Raw genomic sequence first — 12,540 nt, forward strand, 5'->3', positions numbered from 1 at the left:
CCCAAAGACAGAGCCAAAGACCCCAGTCTGTGCACAAAAATGATACATTTATTGAAAGTTTTTTTTTTTTAATACAAAAGAAAGCTCTGTACATAGGACTGTGACCTTGTCCACTATTCCTGGGTCAGCATCCCAGGGGAAGTAGAAACCACTGTTACACACACTCCACATTCACACATTCACTCAGACACACACACACACCCAGAGCCACCGAGGAGGGGAAACACCAAGAGTCTGCACATGTAAATGTCACCTCATCCCTGACACACCTTCTCCCAAGGCCACGCTCACACAACACACATTATAAGCACTTTGCCTGATTCACTCACTGGGTCTGTTTTTTGTGAGGAGAGGCGGAATTTCAGTATCTCCTCCATGGGTGGGGGAGTGGGGAGTGAGTGGTGGTGGAGTGAAACGAGCAGAGAAAGGGGCTGGGCAGTTACAGACCTGAGTCCCAAGCTCCCCCCACTCTAGCCCCTGATTTGCCATGCCCCAGCCTTGAAAGCCACCCATAAGCCCCAACTATCACCTAGGAGAAAGCCCAGAAAGGTGACCTCCATCTTGGCACCCTCAACTGGGGCAAGACAGCAATGTGGGATTAGAGGTTAGGGGGTTCTCAAACGTGTGGGCAAACCATCCCCTCAATATCTAGGCTGTGCGTAAAATCTTCCCCCACCCCTTCACCTAATCACAGAAGCAGGCTTGTTCCTACTGAAGGCAGTAGCAAGGGGCTAAAACTCCACCCCAACTGCTGCCCTGTCTGTAAAAGCTCCCTTTCTGGATACAGGTGGTCAAGGTAGGCTCTGACACAGGGTAAAAGACCCTCCCCCTATGCTAGCCCACCCTCAAGTTCTACCCCAAGGGGGCAGAAGGGGGTGAGGCATGGCCCCTGTACAAATTACATAAATACTGAGGTTACACTTAGAAAAATAAAGTCATTTTCTTCAAGGCTTTTTGTCTTAATTTAAAAAGTTACAGTAGCTGCCCACTCCCTGGGAGAGCTGCCCATTTCTGGCTCCCCATCGCTGCCCTCAGCACAAGAGCTGCTCCTACCTCTTCTGACCCCCATTCCTGCATCTCCCCCCTCCCAGACCCCACCCTGCTCACTGCAACTTGGGCCCCGGGCAGCTGCAGTCCCAGGGCAACACAAGGCTGCAATGCCCATGCTTGTGGCACAAATGAAGTCAGTTGCCTCTACCTGTCACCCTCCCACCGCCCCTCCCCCCTGAAGTTTAGTCTCCCTCTTCCCTCTCCCTAGTAATAGCCCAAAAGGGCAAAAAGAGGCCTGGACCTGTAGGTCACCCTCCCCACCCCGTTGGGGCATGGCCTGAGGGTCCCTCCCCCGGCTTTCTCCTGGAAACAACCCAGGACCGGGCAATCCCAGACTCTCCCCCCCACACTGGTGGACCCCTAGCTCATGGGGTGGCTCTGTCCCCAGGGGCCCAGCCAGTTCTGGGGAGCCCAAGGGCTCCCCAGGGAAGGGGAGTTTGGGCAGGGAGGGGGACGAGAAAAACGCCATAAAAAAAAGTTAAATATTTTAAAAATATATATTTATAGATTTGTTTTCACTTCGTCTCCTCAAATAAAAAGTTCAAAATCAACTTTAAGTAAAGCAGCTGGGAGGAGAGGGGGGGAAGACAAGGGGAAGAAGGGAACGCTGGTGGTTCCCTCCAACCCAAGAGCCCCTGGAGGTCCATGGGAGTGGCAAGGCAGGGCAGGTGGCCCCAGGAACCTGCCCAGTGCACAGGCCCAGCTACTCAGGAGCTGAAGGGGCAGAGGGCGGCGGCGGCATGAGGGAAGAAGCCCCCATCTCCCCAGCTGGCTCCCTGAGGGGCAGGAGCAGGGCTCTTTTGACCCAGCCTGTGGCAGACACAGTGCTGACCTGGGGTCAGCAGGAGGCTGGAGAGAGGACCCCAACTCATTCCTCAGGGGAGGACACAATGCCCAGTCCCACAGGACTGTGAATGGGAAAGTGGGGCACGGTCCTACTGGGTAAGCTAATACTCATGGCAAACATGGAGCCAAGCTGGCGAGGGGAGTCTGAGGAGGGAGGAAGGCCCCACCATCAATAGAAACAGGAGGTGGAGCAGGAAGGAGGGAGGGTGAGGGAGGACGGGGGAGGGCAGGCAGGCCCATTTCTTTGGCTGGAGTGAGAGGGCACAAGTCCTGTGGCTGCCCGCTCCTTCTCCCCGCCTCCCTCCTGCAGCCCGTCAGCATGTGTGTAAAGAAAACGTGAAAAGGCAACAATAAATAAGTGGTGCCATCCCTTGGGCCATCTGTCCAGGGCGGCGGGCGGATCATTCACTCTTGGTGCTGTGGGTGGCGTCCAGGTTCACCACCTGTAGCTCGGTGAGGTTGCTGCTGCTCCCAGCCTGCTGCCCTATCACAGCCATCTGGAGAGAAAGGGGGTTGTGAGGGAAAGGGGGCAGAAAGATGGACCAGCCAGCTCGGGCTCCCCCTGCTGGCCTCCCTGCCCACCACAGCCCTGAGCAGAAAAACAGATGTGCCCCTGGGCTAGGGATTCTGGCTTTCGCCAACTGGTAATTGGCTTTCCCCAGCAGAAGATGAAGTGGCTGTGTGGGAGGAGTTCAGGTGCTCCCACCTACCTGGTGAAGCTGAACTGCAGAAACAGGAATCTGCACTGTCCCAGATGGTGCAGTCAAGAAAACCTGGGGGACGCCACCTGCATTAGAAAATACAAAGATCTCATTTGCTTGCTCAAAAGGACCCTGCAGATACTGGAGGAGTGGTGACAAAATGCACAAATGACTGGTGAGTCTAAGTGTGCAAGAGCATCAGAGTTTGTGTGAGTGTGTTTGTACAGCAATAGTTTGCACATCTTAGTGAGAGAGGGGACATCGCAGTGTGAGGGCACGCTGGGGGGACATTCGAGTGTGTGTGTAAGGGAGGAAGTGCTCCTTTCTTCAGCCCTCACCTTGCTCCTGGACCTGGCTGTGGGACACCTGCATGGTAGATGGTGCCTGAGAGAAGGCATTGAGCACGGTGAGGCTGCCATCAGCCAGGCCTGAGGTGGGGGCATACATCACCGCATGGGGGCTAGGGTACATCATGTGACCACCCACAGTTGTGGGCACGGATGACGTCATGATGGTGGCAGGCAACGTCACTAGAAAACACAGACACACATTAGTGAGCAGGGCACTGGTTCCTACGGGTATCCCTTATCCTGTCCCAGGATTCCAGACTCCAGGGCCTTCTTGCTATGTCCCAGAGCAGAAGCTTGCCAAGACTGTTCCCCTCTGCTCCCTCACACTGACTAAGAAAAGCCTTATTTTTCTCTGAACACAAGAGCCCCAACCTTTTAACCATGCCCTGTCACTTTGTACTACTGGATTGTCTACCCATTGAATTCTGGATTCCCAGGCCCTGAGAGTAAAATAATTGACCAACTCCCAGGAAACTCAGATACTCTCCATTTGGGGAGCTTCATCACCTCTTTTTTCGTTCTTTTTTTTTTTTGGTGGTACTGGGATTTGAACTCAGGGTTTCACACTTTCTAGACAGGTGCTCTACCACTTGAGTCACTCTGCTAGCTCTTTAATGTTGAGTATTTTCGAGATTAGGGTCTCACAAAAACTATTTACCCAGGCTGGCTTTAAACCTCGATCCTCCTCATCTCTGCCTCCTGAGTAGCTAAGATTACAGGCATGAGCCACCAGCACCTAGCCATCACCTCATTTTTTTTTTTGTCTGTTTTTATTCCTTCTCACACTTCCTAAACTCATACCTAACAAATTTTTCTTTTTTGTTTGTTTTTTTTTGAGGCAGGGTCTCTCTATGTAGCCCAGGCTAGCTTTGAACTCACAATTCTCTTTGCCTCTGCCTCCCAAGGGCTGGAATTACAGATACCTGGCTCCCAATTCATCTTTTAAACAAGCACTTCTCCAATGTTAACATGTATAGTTACATGAGAATCTTATTAAAATGCACATTCTGATTTAGTAAATTAGGGTGACACTTAAGATTCTGCATTTCCATAAGCTCTCAGGTAACACTGATACTCCCAGGCTCCAGACTACACTTGTGTAGTAAGGCAGAATGACAGTATCTTTAAAAGTAATTTTGAGACTGTCTCAGCATTTCTGAAATGACCAAAGATAGCTGACGAAAATTATGGCTACTTGAAGCCTGTAATACCCTCCCACAAGGAGACAACTGCTCTGTAAGTCCTTGTAACTGAACAAATGATTTCTCCTCAACTCAATCAGGAGGAGGTAGCTTCAGTAGTCTCTAATTTCCTCCTAGACTCCACAGCTCCACTGCAGGGGAAGATTCAAAATCCAAGCCAAGCACCAGTGGCTCATGCCTATAAATCCTAGCTACTCAAGAGGCAGAGATCAGGAGGATCACGGTTTGAGGCCAGCCCGGGCAAATAGCTTGCAAGACCCTATCTTGCAAAAACCCATCACCAAAAAAAAAAAAAAGGGCTTCTGGAGTGGCTCAAGGTGAAGACCATGAGTTCAAACCCCAGTACCGCAAAAAAAAAAAAAGATTTCATCTAACTTTCCCCCAAGGATGAAGCCTAACGCTTTGGTATCTACCTTAGGAACGTGTCTGACCTTAGGTATAGGAGGAATGCTGCTGGGCACCCACTACTACTAAAGAGGAAGAACAGGGAGGATGACAAAGATGTTATACCTGTCCCGCTGGAGGAGGTCTGCGTGAGGTCTGTGCTGCTGTCACGAGAGGGAGACGCTTGCTGTGGGGCCTGGTGCACCTGAATGGCCTGCACAGGGACCTGCTGGGCCACTGCCCCACCTGCAAGACACAGTGTCTTACTTGGGCTCTTGTGCAATTACTATCTGCACCAAGCACACTTGAAAACACTAGTACCAGGGCCTGGCACATTGGTCCCCAACTATCACTACGTGATGGTCCCCATCACTACCTTTCCAGGAAACCAAAGAGGTCCTTCATGCTCTAAATCACTTCTCCAGGGGCTTTCCTCCTCCTCCTGCCCCAGGCCTTTCCTCCATCTCCTTCAACTGACCCAGGAACTTGCATTGACCCACTGGGGACATGTTCTCTCAGACAAGACAAGGAAGTAGCAGAATGTCTACTGTTCCTGTGGCAATGGAGGGATAGGCTAGACTAGCTAGACAAGGCCAGAATGTACAGCTGAAACTTACTGACAAGGATAGCAGGGGTCTCAGTAAGCAAGGACTTGTCTTCCCATGAGACATAAGGGGCTTCTCAGGCTCTAACCTGTTTACTCTTCTCTGAGCAGGTTCTCCTGGTGCCAGTCCTAAACCCACTCAGCATACTCAATCTGCCCCAGGGAGAATGAATCTCTCCCTGCCCCTTGTGACTCACCAGGCATGAGGGTGAAGCTGGTGGGCAGCTGCATAAGGCCTCCAGAGGAGACAGGACCACTGCCTGTACTCTTCAGCACAGTCCCGTTGGCACTGCTGACAGCGCTGGGGCTGACACTAGCAGACACTGGTGCCAGGTAGTTGGTGATGGGAAAGGAGGGGCCGCTACTGGCTTGCATGGTGGTAGAGGTGCTAGGTGCTGTCTGGATGGTGGAGGTGGTACCTGGCAGGTTGGTGACCGTGAATGCCGGCTTCAGTGTGTCCTATACCCAGAGTAAAGATAGAATAGTGAGCTTCTAACAGGCCCCAACCCCTGGAGTAGCTTTGTGTGAACTGAGAGCCCAGAATGATACCAGTGTGCTTGGGTTCAAATCCAAACTCTACCATATATCTGCTGCCTGACCCTTGGGCAAGTTATGGAGCTACTAAGCATCAGTTTTCTACCTCTAAAAAAAAGGAAAAAACCTACCCCATAGGTTGTTGGGAGGATTAACTAGATTAACATACCTAAAAGCACTTGGAGAATAGTACCTGGCACATTAAGGTGACATAAATCTATACGATGATGATGATGATGACAATAATCACAGTGATCATCACCACTATAACTCCCCAAGTTCTCTGCTCCAATGGACTGTGGTAATCACACCCAGAATCTGTTCCCAACACAGGCAATGACCATCTGTGTGACCCTGAGATAATTACTTCCTTTTTCTGTAATTCAGTTTTCCTCTTCTGTAAACATGAGAGAGCTGAACTACTATATTCCCTTTAAAAGAGTTCTTCTAGCTCCGATTTGCCAGACTCTGAAACGAAGACTGAGAGATTTTCAGGGAACTTAGGATTTGAGAGAGATCTTGGACTTTATGTCAAATGCTTCAACTACCAAGGAACTTACTCATCCACCCGTTTCCTGCGAATATATAGTCCTACTAATAGAAGGGGAGCTGGGAGCGTTAACTCCTGGGGAAACCTCCGTTCTTAGAAGGTGGAACAAGCCAGGAACTGAGAACCAAGCCACCAAGCCTAGCTCCGAACTGAGTCAAGTGTGGGGCTCAATAGCTGTGGTTGGCTTAGCACGGGATGTTTGCTAAGCAGCAGGGCTCAAGGCCTCTGATTGGCGGAGGCGTTGCTAAGGCAAACAGTGTCGCTTCCTCCCATTGGCCAGCTAATTAAGGGCCACCCAGAAGGTGGAGCTCCCCAGACAGCAAGAAGGAAGCCCCGCCCCCTCTCCTTACCGGGAAAAGGAAGGGGGAGGCGTAACTAGGGCCGGGCCAGCATCCACAGCAGTAGGCGAAAGCACTCACTAGCTGCTCAGGCCCTGACATCCTAAAGGGGTATCTGGCTAGCTAGTAAGGTAGTCCCCTGCTCAATCAGCCAGCCTGCCTACCAACCGTGCTGGGTTCCCAGGACCCTGGGTCCCGAAGTGCTGCTTTCCTATTCCCCAGTGCTCCAGCCTGCCGGGAGGGCAGGGCTAAACTACACCCCCGCCCCCAGCGGGGAGACAGCTGGCGGGAGGAATGCAAAGGCCCTGCCAGGCAGGCGGGCTGCAGGCGGGAGGCCGGCGTGGAGCCCGAGCCGGCCTTATATGGGCACGGAGGCCGCCCGCTTATCTAGAGGGCCGGCCTCCTGTCAGGAATGGAATATGGACACCTGTCCCCTAGGATAAGGGGCACTAACCCAGCTCCCCTTCGCATCGATGGGCACCTATTTACCTGTATTGGGTCAGGGAGGGAAAGGGACCCCCTTTACTTCCCTCCCCAAACACGGGTTACCCAAAACACACCTTGGTCTCCCCACTGCTGTCAGACTCTGACACCTGGTAGGTGAGATCTGTCTCTTCAAAGCCAGTGGCACTCATTCTCTGGTCTGTGGTGGGGTCTGAGCGGGGTGGAGAGTCTGGCGAGTTGAGGCAGGTCTGAATCAGTGCCTTGCCGGTCTCACTGGTGATCATGGGCTGCAGTTTGCGGGTGGCAAAGGTATACACATGGCCTGTCTCACTGGCCACCAGCAACAGCACCTGTGTCCCTGTCAGCGTGGACAGCTCATAGGCCTGGGGAGGTGGGGGGGGGAGGGAGATGGGCAGGTCAGCAAAACTTATCTCAACCTTCCTCAGGAAGTAGGAAAGAGTAATTACTCAGTGATCTCCAGCGCCCACTCCTGTGGTGACCTTCCTTTTTTAATGATTCTGGTGGTGGGGGGGAACCTCTCGGGATATCTGAAGGTGAGCTGGGAGCAGAAAACTACCCATGATTCTCCTTGAAGGAAAAGTCCCACCAACCTGTGGATACCCCAAGCAAACGGTCACCACCCTCTCCCCGCCCCAGGGATGGACAGGGATGTAGAGACCCCCAGATATTAACTGCTCCCCACCACAGCTTGGTGCCTGGAGACTCACAGAGGCTCATTCCTTCATCACTGTCACAGGGACAGAGCTAAATCCCTACCACACTGGAATTCACACATCACATTAGTGATAAGGCACCAACTAACCCCCATGTGTTCGATGTGTCCTCCCAGAGACTGCACAGGCCCTAACCTGTCATTATAACCTAATTTCTCCTTCGGCCCTGCCTTTTTCCCCTTTGTCTTGGGAAGGAGGGACATAAAGAAGAAAGAAAGGAACCATCTTCTCCCACAACCTTCTCAACTGATGATCAGGTGACAAGAGACACTGATAGAAGAGTAAAGTGATGGGAGATAAGACCACTAGATACTCTGCCACGAGCCCAGGAAGGAACTGCAGAGATGCCATCCTCATTCAACAGTTCCACAACCCACCTTGGAAACAGCTCCGTTTTCTCTATGGGACTGATAAAAAAAAAAAAAAACACCAGCCAATGTTCCCAAGGATGTGGCTTGTTTTCCAGTTGCTTTGCTTCCATCCCTTCCCATATTCTACACCTTCAAGATGATTCCTTTTCTCATCCCTTTTCACCGGAAGAGGAGAAACTTCTAGGTACCCCTACAAAACTCCTGGACTCCTCCCCAAACACCATGAACTGATTTGCTCTGGAGCTGGAAAAACCCCACTTATCCCAAAGGCAGGCGATTCTGTAAGCCGGTCCCGCCGGGGAGCACGAGGTTTCCAGAGAAAGCAACGGAAGACACATGGCCAGGGCGGGACTTGATCAAGGCTTGCTAGTCAAGGCAACAAGAGCTCTCCAGCTTTGCTCTCTCACCTGGTCCCTAACCCTGCCTGTCCTTCCTGACAGCATTACTCTAGTGGCGCCCACCGGCCTCCCACACATGCTCGCCCACAGTTCATACAGCAGCTCCAGCTTCCTCACCCCCATACCTGCTCTTCTGCTCCCTGCTTGTCCCACACCCTTCCCTAGCATCAGATCCAACGCACTGGATCTGCGGACACCGGCGTCTCCTTATCCACCTCCCCGGCAGCCGCTGCTCACCCCTGTGCTCCACAGGGGCCCTCTTCCTCTCTCGCGCCGGTCACTCCCATCTCGGAGCCTTTTCCCTGGAGTCGGACGTTCGCGGCATCTCCCCTCTCCCCATATTTCTCGGACGGCCCCTCCCCTTTCTCCCTCTCCGGGTACAGCCATCCCCTCCCACACACCTCCTGCGGACTCGCCGCCTCTCACCTCCGCCTCGGCTCTGCCCGGCTCCCGGGCTCCCCCTGCGCGAACCCACCCTCTGGGTCCCCGGTGGCCCGCCAGCCTCAGGCTCAGTACCTTCTTCATGATGCCCGTCTTCCTCTTGCTGAAGGTCGTGTAGCGCCGCAGCTTGTTGTCGATAAACTCCATCTTGATCTTCACGCGGCCCCGGGTCTTCTTACCCGGCTTGGCCCCGCTCACCGCGCCGCTCACCGGCCCGTAGCCCCCGGTGGCCGCCGCCGACGCCTCGGGCCCACCGACCACCACGCCAAGCTCCATCTCGCTCAGGCTCCTCTTCAGGCCGCGCCGCTCCGCGCCCAGCTCCTCCTCCTCGCCCGACTCCGAGTCGCCCTCGCTGCCGCTGTAGAGGGCCCCCGCGGTGGGCGCCGGGGTGGTTGCTGCCGCTGCTGCAGCCTCCCGCTCGAGGCGGCCCGGTCCGAGCCCCGCGCCGTTCCCAGGGACCCGGCCCCCGTTAGCCCCGCGAGTCCCGCCGCTGCCGCCTCCACTGCCCGGCCGCCCCGTCGGGGTCCGGTTCAGGCTGCCCCCCAGGGCCGAGCCCCGGCCCAGAGCCGCCGCGGCCCCAGCTTGGCTCGGTAACATGGCGCTCAGTGCAGGAGGGCGGACGGGCAGTCAGCGAGGAATCGGAGCCGCCGCCGCCGCCGCCATCGGCTTCCCGGCTAAACCCGGCACTCCCGCTGCTGCTAGTGCGGCTATCGTTGCCGCGGCAATTCCTGAGACCCGGGGCCCCTGCACGCCCGGGCCGACCTGGGCCCTCACTTTCCTGCCCCTGTGGCCCGGGTTGCCCCAGGCCGTGCGCAGCGCCCCCTGTCCGTATGCTAGGGCGGCGCGCCCGGCGGCCGTCAGCGTCCCCCGGGGGGCAGGGGCTGCTGGCCGCGGCGGAGACAGCGGGTGGAGGGGGCTGGGACCACGCGCTGGCGGCGGAGGGATCCCCCGACCCTTCCCCCCATATAAAGAGATACAATGTTTCCTTTTATGGCGAGGCCGCTCCTTATATGGTGAGCCCCAGCTCCCCCGCCCCATTGGTCCGCGGTTCCGACAACTCCGCTCCCTATTGGCCCAGAGGGGGCGCTTATTTGCATAGACATACCGAACTCGCTACTGTCATCCAGCGTCAGACCGCGATTCCGAAGGAGGAGGAGCCGAATCATCTTAAAGGAACAGGGGAGAAGTCATAGCTCCGCCCCCCTGAGCCGGAGAATTGGGAGGGACCTGCAGAGAGGAAGCTTGGGAGGACTCAAGTAGTCTTTCCTAGCGGAGGGTGCTAGAAAGAAAACACTCGGGGAGTGTCTGTGTGGACTGGGGCTTTGCAATAAATGAGAAAGCCCAGCTCGATTCCGGCTAAGGAGTGCAGGGATTGATTGGAACATGTCCTCAAACATTCCCGAGAGAGGCAAAGTTACTGGAGCCGAGGGGACTTGAGTGCCGGTTGTTTAGGACTCTTCGCGTCCAGCGGCTCCAGTCCTACCCTTCCCTTCCCTCCCCACCCCCCACCCCACCTCCGACTTCCCTTCCCTTTCCCTCTCTTGGCAAGGGATCAACACTTTCCCACCAGTCCGGCTCCCAGGTCCTCATTCATCATCCTTTATACTGGGGGGTCTTTGGCAGACGTACATCTGGAAAAGGCCAGAGACAGTCTTCCTACCGTCCCTGATGGGGGCGGGGAAGAGAGAAGGGAGATCAGTGAAGACTTCCAGCTGCAGGCTGGCTGGAAGAGGGAGTGGTCCCGAGAATAAAGCACACCCCACGGCCAGTGCAAAGGCCTGAAAGTGTAGCCAGACAGAAAGTTTAATCGAGCCAGCAAGCAGCACGTACACGCGAGTCCCCGCCCTACTCTAGAAAGCCACGGAAATCCCACAGGCGAGAGAGACAGACAGACAGAGAGACAAAGAAATTAAGTTAGAACTAGGGTGCTGCAAAGCCCAGATTCAGGGTAGGTCTTTGCTCCTAGGCAGTGAAAATACCTTAGACTTTGCTGTTACAGAATTATTTAAATCTGGACTCTGCCTCTCGTTAGTCCTGTGCCTGGAAACACCGTGACTTGAACTTTCAGAACTCCATGTTGGTTCCTATTCTTCCAGGTCCTGAATAGAGATTTAATGAGATACTGAGTAAAGCACACAGTAAGTGGTCAGTGTATAGTTAATAGGAGTTACTGGAGTAAATTATCTCATCCCAGAGATGAACATCCTGTTGTGTCTAAAGACATGGATGAGAATGATGGTTCCTGTCTTAAATGTTGTGAAGATTAGTCACAACCAATTTGTGGTACTATTTGTGATACCAATTTAACATACCGCAACCAGCATTTAAAAAAAAATTAATGGGTATCACAAAAAGCAAGGTTAAATATTGTTATAATATATATATATTTATGTACAGGGAATTGAACCCAGGGCCTAGGCCCTGCCCCCAGCCCTTTGTATTTTATTTTGAAGAGTGTGAAACAACTTTGCCAGGGCAAATCTGGCCATCCTGCTTCCTCTGCCCCACAAGTAGCTGGGATTACAGGCATGAACCACCAACCCCAGCTGTACAAAACTTTTGTTTGCGTTGTATATAGGTTGAGTCATATAAAATTACCATGTTGTAGGGCAAGAATGGTGTCAATTTTACGTGGCTCAATGTATGTATGTACAGAGTATCCTGTCAACTGCATTTCTTACTGTCACAATCTAACACTTGAGAAATACTGAAATAAAGTACTATATTCAAGTGATTTGTGAGGTATAGTGTGTATACATGACATAGGCTTATTCATCAAACCCCTAAATATAGGAACTAGGAGCTTCCTAGTCCCCATTTCCCAATAGGGTTTTCCCCCCCTTTCTGATTTACCTAACAGGTAATTAAACATATGGAATAGTTAGCTCAAGAGGAAAAATGGGTAAGAAAGATAAAACAGATTCCAGAAGGGCTCCAGGAGCCACAAATGGTGCTTGAGGGTATGTCTTGCTAAGCAGCACAATCTCACAACCCTAGTCTTGAGCTTTCATTCTCACATGACCTCTAAAGACCTTTTGAGACTCCCCTAGTTTAGACACTCACAGGGCTCAGAGCCCTCAGCAGGATGCCCCAGAGACAACTGCTTTCTGAACCATCTGTAAGGAACACATTCCCCAGCTGCCCTTCTAATAGGCTGCCCTCCCCAGCTCCTGGGCAGTGTTAATGCCACAGCCCTGCCTGCCTGGGATGGCTTCATCCCTCACCTGTGTCACCACGAGGAGACAGAAGATTTAAGCCATAAATATGGGATAACTGAAGGTTTAGGGGTCAAAGCTGTTGGGTGGGGATAAAATAAAAACCCAAAATGGACTCACAGATATGTTTTGTTTGGTCCCTATAATACTGAAAAACCAAGAGAAGTTTCTGGGTATGGCTCAGTGGTAGAGCGCTGACTAGTGGGCACAAGGCCCTGGGTTTGATCCGCAGCACCCCAAAAAAGTAAATTATAAAAAATTAGGCACAGTGACGCATGTGTCTGTCATCCCAGCTATTCAAGGATGCATAAATAGTAGGATCAAGGTCCAGGCCCACCTGGGTATAAAAAGCGAGACCCTATTCAGAAAATACCTAAA

At 53.1% G+C, this 12,540-nt stretch overlaps 1 protein-coding gene across 2 annotated transcripts; it reads right to left on the minus strand.

The window, feature by feature from the left end:
• Positions 1–28: 28 nt before the first annotated feature.
• On the minus strand, positions 29–10,455 carry Srf (serum response factor). Of its 2 annotated transcripts, XM_074082150.1 has the most exons (8): positions 10,053–10,447; positions 9,023–9,305; positions 7,120–7,386; positions 5,335–5,596; positions 4,660–4,779; positions 2,936–3,127; positions 2,607–2,683; positions 29–2,393 (listed from the first exon to the last, which is right to left on the minus strand). In XM_074082150.1, exons 2-8 carry the CDS (start codon positions 9,221–9,223, stop codon positions 2,298–2,300), a joined length of 1,215 nt encoding a protein of 404 aa, XP_073938251.1. In that variant the 5' UTR covers positions 9,224–9,305; positions 10,053–10,447; the 3' UTR covers positions 29–2,297. The 2 variants fall into 2 exon arrangements, with proteins under 2 accessions (XP_073938251.1, XP_020012827.1); XM_020157238.2 differs by having other exon boundaries at positions 9,023–10,455.
• Positions 10,456–12,540: the final 2,085 nt, after the last annotated feature.

The sequence above is a fragment of the Castor canadensis genome, chromosome 8 (genome assembly GCF_047511655.1).
Source record: "Castor canadensis chromosome 8, mCasCan1.hap1v2, whole genome shotgun sequence".
In the NCBI taxonomy this organism is placed as follows: domain Eukaryota; kingdom Metazoa; phylum Chordata; class Mammalia; order Rodentia; family Castoridae; genus Castor; species Castor canadensis.

What these genes read in the sequence shown, in the direction of transcription:
- Srf (XM_020157238.2), bottom strand. Translation starts at nt 9,544, where the DNA reads ATGTTACCGAGCCAAGCTGGGGCCGCGGCGGCTCTGGGCCGGGGCTCG. An exon ending in AGACGGGCATCATGAAGAAG is followed by an intron (nt 7,387 to 9,022) that starts GTACTGAGCCTG and finishes CCACCTCCCCAG; the next exon opens with GCCTATGAGCTGTCCACGCT. An exon ending in CAGCCAGGTCCAGGAGCAAG is followed by an intron (nt 2,684 to 2,935) that starts GTGAGGGCTGAA and finishes TTTCTAATGCAG; the next exon opens with GTGGCGTCCCCCAGGTTTTC.